The sequence below is a fragment of the Sardina pilchardus genome, chromosome 23, assembly GCF_963854185.1.
Source record: "Sardina pilchardus chromosome 23, fSarPil1.1, whole genome shotgun sequence".
NCBI classification, from domain to species: Eukaryota; Metazoa; Chordata; class Actinopteri; order Clupeiformes; family Clupeidae; genus Sardina; species Sardina pilchardus.
In genome coordinates this window covers 14,851,858-14,874,431 of record NC_085016.1, presented here as the reverse complement: position 1 = coordinate 14,874,431, position 22,574 = coordinate 14,851,858, and the positions used below count along the sequence as shown (strand labels likewise).

Genomic DNA, 22,574 nt, shown 5'->3' with positions numbered 1-22,574 from the left:
TGAACTATAGTGTTCCAGACTAGTATCTCCCGGATTATTCAGACCGCCCCCAAAATGTTAATGGCCCACAAGGAATCCTCCCGAAGCTCCTGATTAGCAAATCTGGCTATGGGCTCAACGATTCTTTCTCAAGTTTAAAATCCTTGAAACTGAAAGACCATAATTTACTTAAACGTGCAGTAGCCACGAGTCAAGTATATGTCAGGCAGCTATTGAATAAAATGCAAACACAGTAGCACAGCAAGTGTTTAACTGAGCATTGTAGCATATTTAATTACTATAAATACAATGGTATTGTATGGTCGCAAAGTGGATAGAGTTTACTGTATGTATAACACTCAAGTAACAAAACATTACACATAGGTTGAATGGCCAAAATTAACTAGGTACAAACTAAATCTATTTCAGGGTCAACAGTAGCTTCTAGAAGCTTGGTAGTTTATAGAGAGAACTTGTATCTCATTATGATCATCTGAGACTGCTCATTTTATCAGAGAGCATTTGTAAGGCATCCCATTGTCAGTAATTTGATTTCAATCATGGAACCAGCACTAAATATACGTTTAATGACAGTGCCATGTCAAGAATAAATGCAGGAAGCACTACCGCAAAGCTGTTAACCACAGAGCAGCACATTTGCAGCATCTTGTGTATACTACCCCTTAAAAAGGGAACAATTAACAAAACAATGTGAAAGGTTCAAATGTGAAAGGCTTAGGGAGCTATTGGGGAGCAGAAACTCCAGCCATTCTGTTTGTTTGAACATTGAACTGACAACTGACAGTAAGATTCAACACACTTGATTCTCTGGTAAGGGCTGTGGTTTGTGTTCGTTGCTCTGGCAGTCCCCTGCTATTGCACACACACATTAAACTTCAACGTCCATTACGTTGTGTCATCAAGTTCCAGGGTTTCCTGTAAACTGCTTTTCGTTGTCTTTGTACTTGTACTCTGCACAATGACAATAAACTTGAATCTAAACTAATCTAATCTAAAACATATTGCTTTTATCATTGGATAAATGGAGGCTGTAAGGGCTCTCATTATTGTCTTGGTTCTAGCAGTTGTTCCTCTGCTCTCTGTCTGTGTCCTGCGACTCTAAAATGTCTGTCTCGGGGACCTCAGGGTCGTCCTCCCGCTGTGGACTCTCCAGGGGCGAGGGGACGTGCTGTCCCCTCTGCCTGCCCAGCATGCGTGGGCTGGGCAGGCTGTGGAGCGAGCTCCTGGAGCCCTGGCGGGACAGCTGGAAGGACAGCTGCCGCTTCCGCATGCGGTCGGCCGGCGTGGTCCAGCGAAACTTGCGGGGCCCCATGCGCGTGGGGCTGTAGCAGACAGGCGTGCCCGCTTCTGGGACCTCATCGCCGGGGTCGCCTTCTACCTCAGCCTCAGGCTTCAGGGCCTGCTCTGGACTAAGGGGAGCATCATTAATGCTGCTGTAAGTTTTTGGCGCAGCCGCTGAAGGCGACGTTGTCGCAGTTGCGCTGTTGTCATGGTTACCGGTCGACGAGGGGGGTGCGCTGATGACCACCTCAGGCACGTCAGTGAAGGGCGGGAGGCGGACGTCCGTATCGGGGGAAGAGGGGGTACTGTTGACCTCTTGTAGGGTAGCCAGTGTATCCAACGGGTGGGGACTGTGGGGGTGCGGGTGGGGAAGGACATGTGGACCAGCATGGGGGGGCTTGGGCGGCATCGGGGTGTCCTCCGGCCCCCCTGGGTGGACACGGTGGTCCGGCACGAAGGGGAAGAAGCTGGGGATGTCGCTGCTGTGGCGCTTGAAAGCGGGGCGCGGGTGCGCCAGGTCCGAGTGCTCCTGCACGCTCAGCAGGCGACGGACGCGGCCCAGCACGGTCTCCTGCCGCCGGAACTCATGGGGCTCATGGGGCTCCTCCGCCTGGAGCATCTCAGACAGCCTGCAGTGATGGAGGACAGCCAAGCACACAGCACAGTACACTAGATATGAGTTAGAGTGGAGCATCTCAGACAGCCTGCAGTGATGGAGGACAGGCAAGCACACAGCACAGTACACTAGATATGAGTTGGAGTGGTTACTGCAGTGAAAAGGGGGTCGGTTAAACAAGCTCTGATTTTATGATTTTATTTTATTTCACCCGTATACTGACATACTGTACTCTGATTATCAGGAGGAAAATGGTACTACTTGGTACTGCGGCAGTCTATGGTAAAACCATGTGTGTGAGTGTTGGTTTGTGGGTATGTGTGTAGGCGTCTCCTCACCTCATCACAAGTCTGTTGTGGAGCTACAGAGAGAGAGAGAGAGAGAGAGAGAGAGAGAGAGAGAGAGAGAAAGAGAGAGAAAGAGGGAGAGTGTGTGTGTGCCCTCACCCCAAGCCTCATACTAGTACCGTAATTTCCCGACTAGTTTGTATCCTTCAAGGTTCACGTCATAGAAAAGGTGTGCGCATGTCAGGGTCAGAAAATGTTCTATCCCATTGAATTGTGTGTGTGTGTGACATGGACTGAAGCGTCAAGGAAACGCCAAGATAAATGCCTGCTTGAACTACAACTGTACTTCTTTACATGTACACACACCGGGCTTGTCAGCCAGGTAGCCGTATATGTGTCATGCTAATGAGTGTCTGGCCACTTGCTATCGTCTACCCATTCTGTTATCAGCTCAGGATCAGGCAAACAATCGGCATTAGCTAATGCTAACTTATGAAGGTACGGTTCGCGGTCCTTGGGTGACAATGACAGTACATACCTTGACAACTTGCTCAACATGCAGGTTTATTAGCTGCTCCATCTTTCTGGCCCCATGCTGCGCGTGCAGCCACACACCCAACCTAAGCGCTGGATGTTTTACAAATATTGAAGGGGTAGAGAGAGAGAGAGAGAGGGAGAGAGAGGGGGGGGGAAGAAGAGAGAGGGAGAGAGAGAGAGAGAGGGAGAGAGAGAGAGAGAGAGAGAGAGAGAGAGAGAGAGAGGGAGAGTGCCCTCACCCCAAGTCTGTGGTGGAGCCGAGGAAGGAAGCGATGCAGTAGTCAGCGGAGGCCACAGTGTAGGGTGGCCTCACATCAGCCTCATTCCAGTACATGTCCTTAGTCATGCGAGGCAGGTTCATGTGCATCTCATCCACAGCCATTAGAGATACCTAAAATGTGCATACACACACACACATACACACACACACACACACACACACACACACACACACACACACACACACACACACACACACACACACACACACACACACACACACACACACATGAATACATAAAATGTGCACACAAACAAATAGACACATAAAAACATTCAGTTTGATTAACGTATGCTTAGGTTAAGTAGAGTTATTATCAAGATTATTTCTATTATCGAGAAGACTGAAGCACCGAAGCCAACCTGTAGATTTCTGTCAATGCACCAGTTGGCCTCAAAGTCGTCGTCGTCCTCTCCAAAAGGATTGATGAGCTGCTCTGCCACCTAGAGGCCAGTCACAGATATTAATGACATATTCCTACGAGCAAATGCAGTCATTATTAGGCCAGGTGAACCCTGCCTGAACTTCCGGGGAATTTGAATTTCGCCCGGCAGCTCAGGCTGGAAACCAGCAGATCTATATCCTCTGTTTACTGCCAGAACCTTTGGCTCCAATCAGAAACGGCCATACTCTAGTCCTGGCACGCTATTGGCCGGTGACGTGACGATAACAAAACTTGCAGTAGAAACAAAGCGCAGCCTCCCCAGACTAATGTTCAATCTTAAGATTGAGCTTAGAATGGTGAAAACCAGCCTAAGTTATCATGACCGTCTTGCAGCGAATAGTAATTTTCTGTCAAGGATTTCCTGGGACGTTGAAAGACAAGGATGCATGAAACTTGGTGGGCATAGCCCCACAAGGATAGCCCATCACATTACAACTCATTTGATATAGCGACACCTAGATAAAAATGAAAAAGGCAAAAATTAGGTGTTGCAATCACAGGTATCTCTGGCTGACATGGTCAAAATGGCACGAAATTGGAGGTGTAGGATCATTATGACACCCTCTGACTGCTTGTTTGTCCGTCCAGTTTTCATGGAATTCCATTCATGGAGGGCCATATAACTGTGTCCCCAATTGGCCTGTTGATGGCCGGACACAGGCTGTCAGCCATCACTGCATAGTGAGCCCCTATCTAGTCGAACTATATTATAGCCTACGCCTACTTCACTACTGAATATGTAATTCATTTAATTTATTTAATTGAACTTTGATTTGATCTAGCTGAATTTAATGAATTTAACACTTTTGAATGTCTGAGCTCAATTTCAAATCTTTAACCTATAGACAGGGGTCAGTGAGATAATGTTCAATCTGCTAAAATAAAGATTTGCTGTATAATTTGAAAAATACATGTCAACAACTGATGACCATTTGCATCAATAAAACTCGCAAACTGTGTCCATTGTTCTCATTCATATTAACATTAAAGAGTCACTGCACCCTAAAATATGTTTTTTGAGCTGTTTATTGATTGAAAATACTCATAAGTGGTGAACTGTACTATTACCAGGGTTAATATTGACAAAAATCGTGTTTCTCGACAAAAGTGAAATTTCGTCTGATTTTGTATTGGAGATATTGCTCTCTGCGCATACTACAGGTTGAGACATGCCTTGGCATGTTGGTCCAAAATGCTATTGGAATGCTGACGAAGTCCTGTACTTCTAGTCCAACACTACGTCACCGGGTCGTTACAAATTAGGAATGAAACGCCCCAACACCTGCTGCCCTGATTAGCCTACCTGTGATAAACATGGCTGTGTTCGGAATTTTTTGCTAAGTACTACATACTGCATACTGGTCAAGTATACACTGTGTACTGCACACTACGCCCCCCACCCCAGTACGCAGTAGCCGTCACCAGCAGCACAGCGTACTAAATCACTGTTTGAAATGGGTGGTAAGTACTAGTCGCATACTGATACTGACGTGAACCTAGCGAGCAGTATGCAGTGTGTGAAAAATTAGATTTTACCAGTATGCAAAAGTTCCCAGGATGTTGTACTAATGGTGGCAAAATCCTCAGTGTACCAATGATGCTCACTACTCAGATACTGCATCCCATAATGCATAGCGACGATTATTTCCAGTTTCAGAAAAATTCAACAACGCTGGCAGACAGCGAAAGGACAAGCCTATGGCAAACCGGAGGCGAAGAATACAAATGTGATTATTGTTTGGGTGTTTTGGTATGGAACGTTTCTTGGCTTCTGTTATTGTGGAAGTTTTAGTAGCCTAGGCTACTTGTGTTCATGTGCAAGTGAAATAGCCCAGCTTATCCAAAGTTAACATGAACTAGCTGGCGCTCAATGGAAATGAATGATATTAGAAAGCTAAGTCGTAAGCATCAAGCATCTCTAGCACTTGTTAACATCGTTATTAACATTTACCAGTGTTCGCTTAATTAGGCCTATTAGTTATCGTTCTTGGTGTGAACGACCCTCTCCTTAGTGTTCTGTATAACTGTCAGAACTCTATTCATAAGTTTAGTCAGCACCGCAACAAAGCGTTTAGCCATACCAACTTTATCAGCATTTTTGGTCGACTAGTCTGTGACCTTTACCATCGCTAGCGTAGCCTATCTGATGCACCTGTGGAAAACAGCTGATGGATTAGTAAAATCAAGTGAGCAAGCTTACGGTGACGTTGGTCATTTTAACGCAATGCCGCAATGCATTCTAGAGAGCTCAACGTAGATTTTAATCAATACCATGTTATAGTTAGGCTATGTGTTCTGTTCCGAGTAGCCTATTTAGAGGTAGACTTGAAGAAACTGTCTAAACTAATCAATTTAAAGTGAGCGCAATTACGTCTGATATTTTGGGGAATTCTTCACGTTTATCCCGTTAGTGACACATGCTCAGGCTATAATGATTTTGTGTTCGTTGCTAAACGAAGCGAATCTAAATGTGGAGTAGCCTACTGAGCATGTTCCTCCAGTCTAGTTGTGTCCAGATATAGGCTTTTTATACAGTGATGCATCTACAGCCTAAAGCACGCACCGCCACCTACTTGCAAGAAAAACGTCTGGTATTGGCAATTAGTCGAACTACCTCATTCATTTGTATAAGACTGCAGTGGGAAACGAGTTAAGCTGAAATGCATTAATCATTGCATTTCAATTCTAGCGTTCTTGGAAATTTAGAACATCACAAGTTTGCTTTTGTTTATGTAAAGCACGTTGCATGAAATGGGCTATAGCCTATAAATAAACTTGACTTGACATGGCAGGAGGATTGTTCTGTTTAGTTATCAAATCAGCCAGCTTTTGGGCTACACTGGAGTCTGGACATCTGGAGAAAGCATAGCCTACCCATGAAGAATCTCTGTGTGATGTTTCATATATAATATGTTTATGGATAAATAAAATCACCTAAGCTTATTAATCCAGACTCAATTTCGGATATAATGGAATTTAAATAACAGAAAAGAATACAATGAATTGATACAAAAGTTATAAGAGTTAGGCTAAGAGGATGCACAAGCTGTGAAATCAGGTAAGTGCAGTGTTATAAAATTATTGTTGTGCTGCCATCAGAGTGCCAACAATGTTCATAAAACATTTCTCTAGTGTTGATCAGTGGAGAGAGTAGCACTTCTGTGTGTCCTACCGTTTTGATATGTCTTAGGCTACCTCTCTGTGGTGAGAGCCAACAAACAAGCAAGGAGAAGAAGGTCTGCAATACTGATGGTCTTTAATCTCGTTCTTCAGCAGGAATTCAGAGTGATTAGACCAATATGCCTAGAGAAACTAACAATATTGTAGCCCACAGTTGTCTTTTCTTATGAAGGCGTATGCAACCATGGTTAATGGATCAAAAAGGTGTCATTATTGGCAAGACTTGGGTTTGCAACTAAGTGAAATGTGAAATTAAGTAAATGTAACTGTGCTACACTGACAATTGATAATCCCATAATGACCACTGTATGACAGTTACCTTACAAATGACACTAAACATTGAACAAAATACTTTCAATTGATTAAAATGTCTGAACTTTAACATCAAGAAAAACAACAAGTGCACATTCTCTCAGAATGACCCCAGGGGACAATATTGCTAACTGAATGGCAACACTATTCTATCTATTGTCCGTCTCCTCTTTGGAGATGTGGATCTGAAGAACGACTTCTGTCAATGCCCTTGTGGACACACTTGAAGTGGACTGTGATGGAGGCTGGGGGAGAGACTGGAGGTTGTCATCATTCAGTATTGGTTATCCAGTGCCACCTCCTACAGGGTTGTTGCAGAAGCCTTCGATGTTCCCAAGACCACTGTGCATGACGTTGTGCCAGTCCTAGAGATAGAGGTTACATCTTTTACCATCTTAGACACTTTCTTATAAACACTCATTTAAAATCAAATATTAGTAAGGAGAAAATTATTTTCTGCCATTACCATTTTATTTTCCATCATTAGGCTATACCAGAGCCCTAGACATTTCTCTGGTTATACCCAAATCCGGCTATGATATCATTTATCAAAGAGCAGTAGGCTTAAACTGGGAACTGTTTTGAACCAGGTGCTCATTTCTCAGTACCAAAGCAACTTAGCTATCAAAGATTTTCACATTACACTTTTGTAAATTAAACTTATTTTTTAAAAGTACGAATAGAGTTCTGTCAGTTATAACTGACAGAATACTTAGGAGATAAGGGCCGTTCACACCAAGAATGATAACCATAACGATAACTAGGCTATAAATAAACATTGCTCTCGTTAATGTGAATGACGACGTTACCTAGAGGCTAGAAAATCGTCATGCTATTTAGCGACTTAGCAAGCTAACAGGTTTCTACCATTCATTTCCATTGAGCGCCAGTTAGTTTACGTTAGCTTTGGTTAAGTTGGGCTATTTATTCACTTGCACATACACAAATACAGCTCTACAGTAATAAAACTTCCACAATAACAGAAGCCACGAAACATTCCATAACAAAACACCCAACTAATACTCACATTTGTGCTCTTCATCTCCGGTTTTTGCCATACTTGTCCCTTCGCTGTCCGCCATTGTTACTGAAATTTTCTGAAGCTATGCATTATGGGATGCAGTATCCCATCAGTATAACATCCGGGAAACTTTTGTGTACTGGTAATATTACATTTTCCAAACACTGCATACTATTTGCTACTTCACGTCATTATCAGTATGTGACTAGTATTTAGCACGCAGTTCGAACACAGCACATGTCTGCAGCACTCATTCCCAGATTGACACGAAATCACCATGGTTGATTGGTTGCAGCAGTGCTGCACTCCCTCTCCAAATTTCAGAACGTCTCGCCTATTTTGAAAGCCGTTTTCAGAAATGTGAAGTGGGTGGAGTTATGGGGTGACCGGTGAAGTGACTCTTTAAAGAGTCACTTCACCCCATAACTCCACCCACTTCATGTTTCTCATCACCATAATGAGTATACAGCGCTACTTGGCCATCCGCTACCCTTTGGAGATGCTTGGCTGGAAAGGTTTGGATATGCTGTACAAATGTTTGGGAGTCATGTGGTTTGTGTCTTTCCTATTGGGAATTCCAGCGATCCTGATCCATTCCGTGGACAAGACTGATGATGGTTTTCAGTGCTTTTTCAAAAATTATACAGCCTCTGTTTTGCCTCTGCCTACAATCCTCTGTTGGCTTTGTGATTCCATTTTCCATTTTGGCCATCAGCTACTGTCAGCTAGCCGCACAGCTAAAGCAGCTACACACCGCCGCCAAACAGAAGTCAACTGTTCTGATCAGCAGTGTGGTGGTGGCTTTTGCCCTTTTCTGGCTTCCTCATCACATCCTCAATGTCATTGACGTTATCATCCTGTCCACAGGGAGCTCTATACCAGACTTCAGAGATGATTTTGAGTCCATTGCAAACACCCTGGTCTTTATCAGCAGTTCAGTGAACCCTGTGCTGTATGCCTTTACAGCACGAAATTTCCAGGGTGGACTTAGGAGGTCTGGCTCTGTGAAACTGTTCCTTGATATGGCCTCCAATTCTTTAAAAGCCAAAGAGAATTCAAAGGTTCAACAAAGCAAAGCACAAACTGAAGTGTAAGGTACGTTACCTGTTACATGGTAGTATGGCATATGTAATCAGGGAACAGACGGACGGGTGGGAAGAGGGGGATAGGTCCCTCCTTCCTCTGCCCTCCCTACACACATTTTTGATTTTCCGATGTTTATCTTTTATTAGGGCTTCTCACCAGGGCATTCAAACAGGATTAGAGGCTGTAGTCTAGAAAAGCAATTTCCTAGTGATTCCTACCAGACAGTAGTCTGGTTTTCACCATATTAAACTCAATCTTTTAAGACTGAACATTAGTCTGGCGAGGCTGCACGTTTCTACGGCGTTTTCGGCGCGTCACCGGCCAATAGCGTGCCAAGACTAGAGTATGGCTGTTTCTGATTGGAGCATTAAGGTTCCAGGCACAGGCTCATTATACTGAAAGGCTGATACTGCAATGTTAGGATAATACATACAATACATAGGCCTACCGGTAATGTTAATGTCAATGACTTATTATTTGACCAAAAAATAAACAAAGATTAAAACTGTTCTCAGTAGTACATTAGTCCATTACTGACTGTTCCATTTATTATCAGAAAATGTCATCAGAATGAGGAAGTGGCTGTATGGTTTGCAAGCTTGAATGTAGCCAAGCTACAAGCATTTAAAACACAATTCAAGTCAATCAGACAAAGACAAAGCCACAGATGTTCAAAAAAGGTCCAGAAACACTTGCTGATGGGGGTTTAAAGGTCAAACCTTGAGCCAGCCGGAGTAGAAGAAGAACTGCAGCAGGGTGAAGATGGGCACGTAGAGGTCAAGGTCATGACCTGGGTAACCCTGGCTGGAGTCGAGGAACTGACGACCAATAAGACAGGCCACGAAGAATGTGTACACTGCTAACGTCACAACCTGAAGAGAAAGAGAATGAGAGAGAGAGAGAGAGAGAGAGAGAGAGAGAGAGAGAGAAAATGAGTTGACACAAACAATGGATATTTGTCTACTGAGAAGACATGGACATATCTATTGAAGAACACTGCATTAAAGTTAGGTCTTTTTCAGCCCAAAACTCTCTAGGGCTCCCTCTAATGGTTCAGTGTATTCAGTGTTATCTGTGTCTTGTTACAACAGGTGTATGACAAAATATATCTAAATTTTTTTTTATTTGTAAACACAATACAATTGGCTGCACAAATAGTTAGAGCTTCTGCTTTATCCATCCATTTTTAGATGCAAAACAAGGACAGTAAATCTGTGTGTGTGTGTGTGTGTGTGTGAGTGTGTGAATGCGCACGTGTGCGTAACCATGGCAAAGCAACTAACACACAGGATGCCCTTTCCATTAACAGGATGATCAGTACACAATGTTCATTACAGTATCACAGTAATGATCGCCAGTTTGCCTCCAGCCTACCTCTAGGGTCCTCAATTAAAACAAACCAGCTTGTTCCGGATGCAAGTAAGCAGGGGAGAACAAGGATTAGGAGTTTGGAGACAGTTTTCTTTTTTTTTTGGGGGGGGGGGGGGGGGTCCTTTTTTACCTCTGTTATCCTGTTCCTGTTCCACCTCATCATTTTCTTTTACTTTAGTTTTTTATGTTCATTAATATTATTACAAGGTCTATTTGTTGTTTCATATGTTCTTTCTTCATTTAACCTATTAATATTTTCTTATTCTTATTATTGTTAGTATTATTTATTTAATTAAAAAGTGTGTTACATTTTTAATGTAAAGCACGTTGGTGCAATGTTGTTGCTTTTAAATGTGCTATAAAATAAACTGACTTGACTTTATAGGTGTGCTTATGTTAGAGTGTGTGTGTGTGTGTGTGTGTGTGCATGAGAAAGAGGGTGAGAAAGAATGTATGTGTATGTTATCTGACTTACCTGAGTATAGACAAGTGGGATCCCCACCCAGTCATAGCCAAACAGAGTAGAGCACCAGGTCCTGAACTTATTCATCTCCTGCAAACACACACACACACACACACACACACACACACACACACACACACACCCACACACGCACACTGCATTAAACCTATTCATATTCCAAAATAATTTTACAAGAGCAACACTGGCATTGTAACGTGATATTGGCTGTCCTTGCAGGTCTGTTTGACATGACCATGTGAATTAGCTATGCAGAGAGTTTGTTCTGTTGGTTGCTCCCTGACCTTGTAAGAACCTAGAGACTTCTCACTACACTTACATGGTAATCAGGTGCATAACAGATAATGCAGTGTGGGGTTGCTACTAAAACTAATACCCATGAGGTACTAGATGTGCTCATCCAGAAATTACAATTTTGCAAACTAGACTGGTTTTTATCAAAATACTTAACACAACAACACATCCAAACTGCAAAATACCTCACATATCCTGCACAATTAAGCACTGCAACCTACATATAATAGCGTTATCAAAATCAAACCTTTGCACCAAATGGCGCAAAGGTTTTTTTTATCTGTGCATGTGTCTGTGTGTTGTCAATCGCTATGGTAAGGCTGTTTAACTACTACCACCTAAAGGTTTCCAAGGGACAGATACACCCAGCTTTTTTCCATGCGTGTGTATCAGATAGCGAGAGGGCGTCCTTCCTCAAGGTTATGGTTAGGGCACTGACGGGTCAGCAGCTGTCCAGCCTTCTATAAAAACAGGCTACTGCTCATATATCAAAATATGATGGCAAAGGATTATAGTGTACAAGTGCCCATCTATTTGTGTAATTATAAGGTACTAGTTTAATATGCTTATTTGCTTATAATTGGCAATGTGGAGTCATTCGAAAATTGCATGTAGTGTTTGTTTGTGCGTGTTTTTGTGTGTGTGTGTGTGTGTGTGTGTATGTGTGTGTGTGTGTGTGTGAGTCTAAATCAGTGTCTCATGTATGTCTGCAACTATATTATTAGTGTGTGTGTATGTGTGTGTGTGTGTGTGTGTGTGTGTGTGTGTGTGTGTATGTGTGTGTCTGTGTGTGTGTGTGTGTGTGTGTGTGTGTGTGTGTGTGTGTGTGTGTGTGTGAGTGTGTGTGTGTGTGTGTGTGTCTGTGTGTGTGTGTGTGTGTCTGTGTGTCTGTGTGTGTGTGCGCATCACTTACAGCGAGGATGTGCTGGAGGTCCACACTGTCTGTGATACGTCCCTCCTTGCGGGCTTTGAAGGCTAAGTTTGTGAACCACACCACGGGGACCCAGTATTTCAGGTGCGGAGACTTCAGATTTTCAAACACCTTCCTCTCCTCGGCGGTCATAAAGCCTGACATTTCACAAAAACAGTGGCAGAAAGTGACATATTGAAGCTCTTGATTCATAAATTATTACAATAATTACAATTCTGACATTTTTACCCAGAGGGTTCCCATATTTGCCCCCAGCTTCTGCTTCTCATATCCAACTCACTTAAAACTCAGTTAGTCAACAACTTGCCAATGGCTTAAAGTAGTGATTTACGTTGATTCACCAAGCTGGCCCACAAGACTACTACTATGCTATTGCTTTGCAAATGCATACTCCTATGCACATTGACATATACTCCGATTAACATTGTTTTGGTCCCCTACAAATGTTTACACTCATTATCATCCAAATATAGACCCTCGGTTGTTCTTAGACCGGGGTTGTCCTTTAAGGTTGGTGTCTAGAATAACAAGTGTATGTCTGAGAGGGGTGCACTCCAGGATGGTCATTCTTAAGACAGTGGGTGGGGTGCTAGTTTGTTTACAGTAAAATCTTTTAGGGTCATATTACTGCTGATCATCACATTTTGACATTTTTTACATTTTGATACTGATATAGGCTAGTGATTGAGTCATTTATTCGACGTCATTCTCACATTTAATTGGTCAGTTGGTGGCCAGGAGTAATGTGAGTATATGTTATTGTGGAAGTGACATTAAGACACTGAGGTGAGTTCAAGCAGCTGTAGTATAGTGCACAGCCCATATGAGGAGACTATTGCTTCACACACTGTAGCCTACAGTACATCAGAGTTGAAGCATGCAATTCACTGCTCAGGTTACATAAATCTGAGAGGTAAGATATTTATTGGACCATCGACCACAACACCTCTGTCTCTTACAGACGTCGGTTCCATTGAAGACCAGGGTTGGCCTTGAGTCATCTCTACCCCTCCGTGTATATCAAAACCATTTAGGTATTCTACATATGAAAGAGAGAACAGGCCAGGGAACCTGTTTACTGCCTGCTGCAGAGGTCAGCCCCATAAATTGTCGGACGCTGGCAAGAGGGGAGCCTTTGTTTGGCTCTTAGTGATACTATGAGATTATCACAGACTCCAGTTACATGCAGTCAGACATAGACAGAGATAAATGGACAGACTTGGCTCGGTGAAGTTGAGCGTGAATAAAGGTAATGCAGAAAAAGAGAGGCGAGGAGTCATGCATGAGAGAGAAAAGAGAGAGAGACAAAGTGTGTGTGTGTGTGTGTGTGTGTGTGTGTAACAATGCGTGCATGTAAGTGGAGTTCATGTGGTGACAGTGTGGCTTCACTACGGTCACACACAGACCCCATTATCTGGAACAGCGCTGAAATCAACCCAGCTAATAGGTATCTAACGAACTAATTACTGGGACCTCAACCAAAGGAAGTGGATTACAGTCGATGCTGCTCTCTATAATTGAGGAAGTACAGAGGGGGCAGGCTTTTACTGGACCTGACCAAAGCGTTAGAGGGAAAAAATCACAAGCTGGCAGATAGGAATCTACCTGTAAAGCGCCTGCATGTAATCAAATGGAAAATGGAGCAGACTTCCCTTTGCATTCTTCACTTAGTTATGCCACTGTAGCATATTTATTCATAGAGCCAAGCACCATGGACGCATAGTGTCTGTGTTGTCGTTTTATATTCTTCCACATTGTTACATGGTTTCATGGCTCCATTGCTCCATGTACAACTTCTTTTTTTTCCCCCAGAGTAGTGGCGGTATTGGCCATGTTCAGGTCTGACGTCTGCTCTGTCCACTTTGCTTAATAGGGGCAGAGTGGTTCGATCGCGTTTGTTCCGGATGAGCACATCCACCTTGTGGGTATTAGTTTTAGTAGCAGCCCCACACTGCACTATCTGTTATACACCTGATTACCATGTTTATGTACACACTTATCTGCCATGGTGGGGTGTGCATATGTGCCCTCTCTCAGTCATGCTTTTGTCTACGACAGCTGGCTTGTGTTTGTACTGGTTATCTACACATGTGTACCTGCATAATGCATCTGTGTGCATAAATATGTGTGTGTGTGTGTGTGTGTGTGTGTGTGTGTGTGTGTGTGTGTGTTTGTATGGCTGTCTCTGGCCTTGCAGATGTGTATGAATGTGTATGTGTGTGCATCTGTGTGTGTACGATCTGTGTGTACGTGTTAGGGCTGCTCGATTATGGCAAAAATCATGATTACGATTATTTTGTTCAATATTGAGATCACGATTATTAAACATGATTACTCAGTGATTTTGAAACTATCGTCCATTTTTTCCATTTTTAAATTGAATGTTATATATCATCCAACAGAAAAAAATACATGTTAAAAGATAACGCACATGACAACTCAAGACAAAGAGAGCATCGTATAAAACATGAAACTGATTGTAGCAAAATAATCATTATATTTCGATTAGGCTATTTTCATAATTGTTAGAAGTCGTAATCACGATTAATCGATTAATTCGATTAGTTGCACAGCCCTAATACGTGTGTGTACGTGTGCGTAGACTGGGTCTCCCAGCTGTTGCTGTGCTACGCACCTGCCTCCACCACGTGGTCGATGGTGGGGAAGCGCTTGCAGACGGCCGTGCTCACGGAGCGGAAGATGAGCAGCGAGGTGAGGTTGACGTAGCGCATCAGCGTCCGTCGCAGCAGGCGGCCGTGCTCGTCGCGGCCCTGCACGCAGCTGGAGATCAGGAACATCAGCCGGTCCGGCCACGGAAGGTTCTGGAACTGGTTCCACCAGCGGTTCACCACCAGTGTTACGTAGAACCCTGAAGAACCGCAGGAAGTCTTAGATCATCACACCGAGCAGCAAAACATATTGATTGAACCACAATAATATGACTAGGCAGGCAATCTCTACCTGGTTGCTAAGGGATGATTAACTTCTGCTGTTTCGATTGTCAGTGGTCTTGTCATTTCAAACATCCTGCTTATTTAAGTGTGATGCATGACCACAATGCTGTGTCATCTTTACAATGTTACGATGACTAAGATATATAGAGGAAAGGTGACAGGAAACTGAGATTATATGAGATGCTATAATGACATCAGAGCATTTGATGCACAGGTACCAATTGAAGCCATTATAGGTCTCTGAGACACAAGCCAACTGCATCATGTTGTTCTTGAATCCATATTTTGCTATCTCATTTATTGTTTTAGTGCATATGGTTTATGGGCTTATCTCACAACTAAATGGCATCAGCGATAGTCTCTCCATCTGTTTTGTCTCCCTGTCTCCCTGTCTCTCTCTCCCTCTCTCTCTCTCTTTCCCTCATGCTCTCAGATACACACACACACACGTTTACTTCTCTATTTGTTTCCACAATATAATAATATCAGAATAAACAAACATAAGGACACACTTTTGACAGGTGCAAGAATTGACAATTGATTGAGTCGGACATGATTCAGTCAGGCTGTTGACAATTCTATTTTTAAAAAAGCAGCACAACAGGTGTTATTCGTAGCCTACACACAACACCTTCTTCTCCAAACGTGGTGACTTCCGATAAAGAATTACAATCACCCTCTCTCATTAAAAGGCTCAGAATGGAGTTCAAGAACTGATGCCTGGCATGTGTGTGGAGATACAATGCAACACCTTCTTCTCCAAATGTGGTGACTTCATCATTGCATAGGCTCAGGGAATCTTCAGGTAACCCTCTGTCTATGGTCACAGTTTGACGTTCCATCCAAAAATGCTGGTCAAAATGTTACCAGAAACAGTATTTACACGTGATGACCAGAGATACCGACATTTTGTCTGGGCCCGAGCGAAACCAATCAACATTTGAAATTCTTCTTGGAAATCATGAACTCCGCATCCTCCAGGCTAAAGAGGAGGGGGACCGTCCAACATGTTATCAGTACACAGTTCAAAATGATGATATGGGGGTGCTATAGTTCCTGTGACACTTGCACATGTTGAAAAGGCAGAATTAATTCTGAAATGTTGAACGATGTACAGGTTTTGGAACGTATGCTGCCATCTAGACATCGAGATCTTTTTCAGGGAGGGCCCTTGACTGTTTTAGAAATATGCAAAACTGCATACTGCACGCTAAAATGCCTGCAATCAAGACCTGTCACATTTGGAGAAATCCGGAAAAAAAAGAAAAGAAAAGATACCCGACTGTTAAGCAGCTGAAATCCTACATTGGACAAGAATGAGGCAGCACTTCATTCTAAACACTCCAGCAACTGGTCCCCTCAGCCGGCAAATATTTACAGACATGTTGGTAAAAGAAAAGGTGACGCGACGATGCAGTGGTAAATATGCCCCTGTCCCAACTTTTTTGAAACTTGTTGCTGCCATCGAATTTGGAAAGGAAAATACATTTTCCAAAAAGCAACAAAAGTTCTCTCCTCAACAAGTTGTCTTTGGACTATTATTCTCAATTAAATATAGGGTTTAAATGATTTTTACACAGTGGCCCAGCTTTCTTGGAAACAAGGTTGTAAACAAATAAATTCAAATCAATTCTTAACTAAGAAACAAATACATAAATAACTCAGTTCACAGGTGTGTGTGAATCATTTACAATCACTCTCTCTCTTAAAAGGGCTCAGAATGGAGTTATGGAGCATTACTCTGATGCCTAGCATGTGTGTGGAGGTACAGTGCATCACCTTGTCACTGACTGGCTGGAGCAGAGATTTAAAGGTACAGTCCGCGATTCTGCATTTAAGGTTGATGTTTGAAATCAGATTACGCTCCACCCTTTCATGCTTCTGAAGCAATGTGTTGGTTGTCATTTTTTCGTCCAAGCCGCTTTGTTTCTCATTGTGTACGAACACCAGAGTTTATGTGAGCACATGCAGAGTAATGCCGAATTTGATCAAAAAGTAGATCAAGGGTGTGTTTCCCCAAACAATCATGTAACAAGAGGAGAAAAGAATCAAAATAATTTATATCAAAGGTCTATGGTGAAAATCTCCCCTAGTCTGCAGTTGTGGGTCTGCAGTTGAGAGACCCACCTCTACCATGAACCTGAGCTGACCTGATGTTGCCGATGCCGACTGCAGATATCTCAGTGTCATAGTGTCACTTCCTGGCCTGGATCTCTCAACGCTGAGCTGCAATGCGGACTATATATCTCTGACTGCTAGTCAACCAAGAGCATGTTTCCCATTCCAAGAGTATCCAGTTGTACTTACCCAGGACAAACGTGACTGGGATCTGCTCTGCGTATTTATCACAGTATATGGACAGCTTTTCAAAGAACCGCTTCTGTGGGTCAGTCAGGACTAGCCTATGGGGATGAACAAAGCATTACACTTATCCTTATGTTGTGCAGTTTTTGAAATTATGATTTTTAAAGGTTTAATGCAAATTTGGGACATCCCTTTGCACCTGTACTGATTCGGATTCAGTTTTATTGTTGCATCTCCATTTATATTCATATGGGGAAAAAAAAAAAAATCTTAGGTTTAATTCCCCCCTTGACCTGCGGTAAGCTTAAAACAAATAGTTGTAACGCAAATCGAGATGTTAATTGACAGAATATGACTGTAGAGCATGTTATTAATTGTCTCTATAGGTTTTTATGTTGATCAGTGGGGTAGACCTGCACATTTATTCACTTCAAATTATCCAGTAATGCAATCAAATTTTGAATTATATCATACATAATGCAATATTGGAAAAGAGGCAATAGAGTTAAGCAATGCATTGCATCAACATTGATGCAGCATCCTTATGACAAAAAAACAAAATAAAAAGAAACCCATTGTCTCTCTTACAGTTCCTAGAACATAAATCAGATAGGAATAATTATCATTGGAGGAGCTTTTGGTTTTAGGTCAGTGGCCATTATTAGTCTTGGAGTCAAGGTCATCAGGAGAGGCTCTACTATACTGTACAACTGCATTATACCACAAGGCAAAAAAAACTGGTAACTAGCATTCCAGTTACTTGTTCTGTGCCTCTATCTATAAATATTATCAGGATTACTTTACCATAGCGATTGCGTGTAGTTAGATAGTTGTAGTTTAGGCTAGTTTGAACACAAATGACAGCAATGAATGAATAAACAACTCAACCTGATAACAAGAAATATTGAATTACCTGTATACGATACTTAATATGGTATATAAAAGTGCAAAAACGAGGAACTCCCGATACAGCAATTTGTAGATACTGCCCTTCCATCGCAATAAAAGTCTATGAAAGCCAAAAAACGTGGCATTGGCAACCTTACTGGAGTAGGTCACGGTCATCTTTAGTCAACAAAAGCAGCAAACAGACGCTAACGCAAAGTTTTACATCTTCTGCCCCAGTGGTTCTCTTTTCCAACTGGGCGCGTGCTGAGTATGACAACTCTCCAAAGATGAGGCCCCTCTGCTTAAATTGAACAGGTGTTCAGCACCGCTGTACACGCAGTGAATCCACAGGAAAGGCTTGCTGTAAGCACACCAGACAATCGCGTTGAAAGTTGTAGTCGCCTCCTGAGAATAGGTGCTGCTGTCATGACTCCAGGGTGGGTAGTGCGCGGTGCAGTGGATACCCTACTACCCGGGATCGCCCCTCTCGTGAGTGAGTCTGACTGGTGCGTCGGGCTGGAAGAGGTGACACAGGTTTCCGCATTTAGCGGGCTGCTTGCTCTGTGCCAACTGGGCGAATGTCTGTCAAAAATACTCATATATTTGCTGACACTGCCCTGACATCAGATCTAGCAAATTAAACCGACTTATTTTTACCACTATCCTCACTGATTATTTTGATAGAACTTATCCGGAAGACTTGTAGCTTAATCGTTATGAGTGTTATAAATAACACTGATTTAAGAGGAGCGGTTGTTTAGAGCCTCACATTGCGCAACTCTCTGACACTGTGTGTGTGTGTGTGTGTGTGTGTGTGTGTGTGTGTGTGTGTGTGTGTGTGTGTGTGTGTGTGTGTGTGTGTGTGTGTGTGTGTGAGAGAGAGAGAGAGAGAGAGAGAGAGAGAGAGAGAGAGAGAGAGAGAGAGAGAGAGAAATTTGTGTCTCTGGTAATAACAGGGCCCCCTGCTTTCTCGTAACTATTCAGTTTCTTCCACACAGTTGCCATTGATTCACTGTGATATTAAACAATCATTCATCAGTTAAATGCTGCATTTTGAATTACAATAATCCAAAATGTATATGTTTGGTTGTTTTGTGTGTGTGTGTGTGTGTGTGTGTGTGTGTGTGTGTGTGTGTGTGTGTGTGTGTGTGTGTGTGTGTGTGTGTTTGTTGTTGTTGTGTTCATTTGCATATGTCCAGTATCACATCCAAGCCCAGGCACAAAAAGTCTGAATGAAAAACATTAATGGTAATGCAATTTATTTACATATCACAAATGAGATGCTCTTGTGACAGTGATCTGATCAGGTCCCCGAATCAGGGTCGGACTTTGGCGAAACCCACGCGGTTCTGACCACGGTCAAAGATGCTGTAGTACTCGGAGAGAAATACATCTCCCAGAATCCAGCCTGGTCCCATGGGAGTTGGGAGATCCACTGCTGAAAACCCACTAAAGCAGATTTCTCTATCACCCAGCGTCTCCTGTTGTGTGTGTGTGTGTGTGTGTGTGTGTGTGTGTGTGTGTGTGTGTGTGTGTGTGTGTGTGTGTGTGTGTGTGTGTGTGTGTGGTGAGGTTGTTTAAGTAGGTGGTAGGGGGAAAGACAAGCAAAGTAAGCGTTACGGTTTAACATAATACCCAATAGACCTACTGATTGTCAATTAAGTAATATTATATTGGTAAATAAAGATGGGTGAGAAATATGAAAAGTGGTGTGTGTGTGTGTGTGTGTGTGTGTGCTCACCCGTCTGACATATGACTCAGCAGAGATGGGGTACTCCACGCCATTCAGTACGAAAGTTACCGCTGGCAGACTTGACACACGATGGCAGTCAACCAAGTACTGCAAATATGAGGGTCACACATCAATGTTTCATATCTATTTATAGCCCCCCATAAACAAATATTAATTAAAGATCACACACACACACACACACACACACACAGACTCACTTCTCCAATAGAGGTAGGTGTAGCTCCAATGAGCTCGTTCAGAATAACAATTTCATTAGTTGGTCCAGCAATGAGGGAGGTGCCTGTGTCCACAATGGCCTGGCAAGGTTTAGAGCCATAACAGAAACTATCTACACCCTGAACTTTCACTCTGTGGGAGTACAAATTCACACATTATTATAATTGCATATATCCACAGTCAGTGGTGGAAGAAGCACTGAAAGTACAAATAACCAGGGAAATATTTACTCAAAAGTAGAAATTACCACAATGGCAACCCAACCTTAGTAAAAATAAAAAGTATCTGTTTTTAAATGTACCTTAAGTATTAAAAGTAAATGTAATGACAAACTCTCTTCATGTCTATATTCTAATAATAAAAACAAACAGTATGGGCTGTGGCAAGTTAGTTTTAAGTTAATGTACTAGTTATAGGCTATTATATATATCCGACTATATATTATAGTGTGTACCATTGATTCTACTTATAGTTAAGTACATGAAAAATACATTTAAGTACAGTAAGAACGTATTTGTGCTTTGTTACATTCCAGTGCTGTCCACAGCTAGTAAAGCAGTTCACAATATAGACAAACCCACTATGTTTTCTGATGACCATCTGCAGAGGCAGACACAGTGTACTAAACAGTGTAGCTTCCTGTCATGTAAATTCATCACAATACCACAAGGTGGCGCTACTATTTATATTTTTGATCCACATGTTGGACATGAGAGTGAAAAAAAAGGTGAATGACTCACTTGTCCATCTTGATCTGCCAGTAGCTGTGAATAGTGAGAGGCACCCAGTTAATGGGGCCTGTGTACATGGACTCGTCCACTCCCCCTATCAGAAGCTCTCCTCCCTCGGAAGAGGACTTACTCCTGCAGAAGTCAAAAATCATTTTCATCATCAACTGATGCGATCATAATAATAATCTAAATCTAAATCAAAATAAAACAAAACAAGTGTATTCTTGTCATTTTAGAACTATACCACCATGAAAATCAGCTTATTATCGATATGGCTGTGACATTTCTTAAGTAATCATTGTTGTAATCATCTTAATTTTTTTTTTTTTCATTGTCACTAAATTATTATCAGCCAAATGATAATAATAATCATCATCATCATTTCTAAAATGCATCTATGATTATATCACAGTGCTGTTATCTTGTGTGCAGTAAGTAACAGGATGCTTACTTGAAGAGTTTGAAGGAGAATATGGGCTGTTCCACCAGATTCTGCGCCATCATGCTGTCGAACACAGGAGCCCCCATCTCCTCGGCCAGGTCTGGGTAGCCCATCCCCATCACGCCATCGAACTTGGCCATGACGAAGGAGAACCCGGGCTCAAACACAGACTCCCCGAACTCTTGGTTCTTCACAGTGATGGAACCCACCTGTGGAGGCAGAGCAGTATCGCATAAACATGCCTGCACTTACACACTCGCACACGCAGACACAGACACACACACACACACACACACACAAACTAACACACACACACACACTGTGTGTAGATGTGCTAAAAGCAGATACAGAAATTGAGTCTGTGAGACAATAGAACAGCACCTTTAGGACTTCTCTTGCCATTATACCCATCAGACGTCCAGAGCCATAATGGATGCCAAACGCTTTCCCATCATGGATATAGGAGCTTGACTTAAAGGCCTGGAACTTTTCGTGATTATCTGGAAACAGACACAGGAAGGGAGGGCAGTGGTTGCAAGGAGGGAATGACAGAAAGATGAAGATATTGGTGTGGCAAGAGGTATTTAAGTGACATGGAAAACAGGGAGGGCAAGTTTTGTATGTGCAGAAAGAAAGAAAAACCTCATAGACTAATGAAGGGATGAAATAACAAAATGTTTGAAAGAAAGAGACAACATGACTGTGTTGGCCAGGGTCAGTACCTTCAAATTCAAAATCAAACAGGGGATGACTACTGCACCTGATGGGGTCATTGACCACAGAACATAACTCTATCTCTCTTCTCAAACATTAGCCAAGCTTAAAGTCAGGGTAGCATGTGACCACACGTATGACAACCAAGTTATCATGGATTACTTGGACTTCAGCAAGGTCAGGACAATACCAAGGTCTCAGTCATTTCAGATTGGTAATAAACATAATGACACAGTTTACTTACTCATTTGTCAATTAATGAGCAATGTACTTTTTAAATGATTAGCAGTTGTGCTACGGAAGTATAAGCTGGCAATATAGCATGCCATGACATACTATAACTTAGAGATATGCAGCATAGTGTTATTTAGTGTATTACCACACTTTGACCAATTCACGGGTTTCATCAGGTCCCTTTCCATGGGTGTATTAATCAAGCACCATGCAGAC

The 22,574-nt window shown here is 42.5% G+C and overlaps 2 protein-coding genes, 1 long non-coding RNA gene and 1 pseudogene across 3 annotated transcripts in view; 1 reads left to right on the top strand and 3 right to left on the bottom strand.

Moving 5' to 3' along the window:
- Positions 1-304: 304 nt before the first annotated feature.
- LOC134071107 (bestrophin-3-like) lies at positions 305-18,807 on the bottom strand. The gene is made up of 9 exons (XM_062527699.1): positions 18,294-18,807; positions 17,384-17,478; positions 14,758-14,991; positions 12,105-12,259; positions 10,892-10,969; positions 9,765-9,917; positions 3,364-3,444; positions 2,961-3,112; positions 305-1,910 (listed from the first exon to the last, which is right to left on the bottom strand). Exons 1-9 carry the CDS (start codon positions 18,443-18,445, stop codon positions 1,058-1,060), a joined length of 1,953 nt encoding a protein of 650 aa, XP_062383683.1. The 5' UTR covers positions 18,446-18,807; the 3' UTR covers positions 305-1,057.
- LOC134071193 (uncharacterized) lies at positions 6,686-8,043 on the bottom strand. Its single transcript, XR_009937028.1, has 2 exons — positions 7,966-8,043; positions 6,686-7,303 (listed from the first exon to the last, which is right to left on the bottom strand). It is a non-coding gene; the product is annotated as an uncharacterized LOC134071193 (long non-coding RNA).
- LOC134070889 (leukotriene B4 receptor 1-like) lies at positions 8,399-9,445 on the top strand (annotated as a pseudogene).
- Positions 18,808-19,506: 699 nt separating the features above from the next.
- nots (nothepsin) overlaps positions 19,507-22,574 on the bottom strand; it is a 4,185-nt gene continuing 1,117 nt past the window's right edge. Inside the window, exons 4-9 of the mRNA XM_062527623.1 lie at positions 21,792-21,910; positions 21,420-21,619; positions 20,978-21,100; positions 20,219-20,369; positions 20,010-20,108; positions 19,507-19,749 (exon numbers count right to left, since the gene is read on the bottom strand). Of these exons, the coding sequence (XP_062383607.1) occupies positions 19,585-19,749; positions 20,010-20,108; positions 20,219-20,369; positions 20,978-21,100; positions 21,420-21,619; positions 21,792-21,910 (857 nt within the window). The 3' untranslated portion in view covers positions 19,507-19,584. The remainder of the gene's footprint in view (positions 19,750-20,009; positions 20,109-20,218; positions 20,370-20,977; positions 21,101-21,419; positions 21,620-21,791; positions 21,911-22,574) is intronic.

Excerpts from the sequence above, each read along its gene's own strand:
- LOC134071107 (XM_062527699.1), bottom strand. The coding sequence starts at position 18,445 with ATGACCGTGACCTACTCCAGTAAGGTTGCCAATGCCACGTTTTTTGGC. Across the intron at positions 17,479-18,293 it reads ATATTAAGTATCGTATACAG|GCTAGTCCTGACTGACCCAC; the intron begins GTAATTCAATAT and ends TCATCCCCATAG. Across the intron at positions 3,113-3,363 it reads GCATTGACAGAAATCTACAG|GTATCTCTAATGGCTGTGGA; the intron begins GTTGGCTTCGGT and ends TGCACATTTTAG.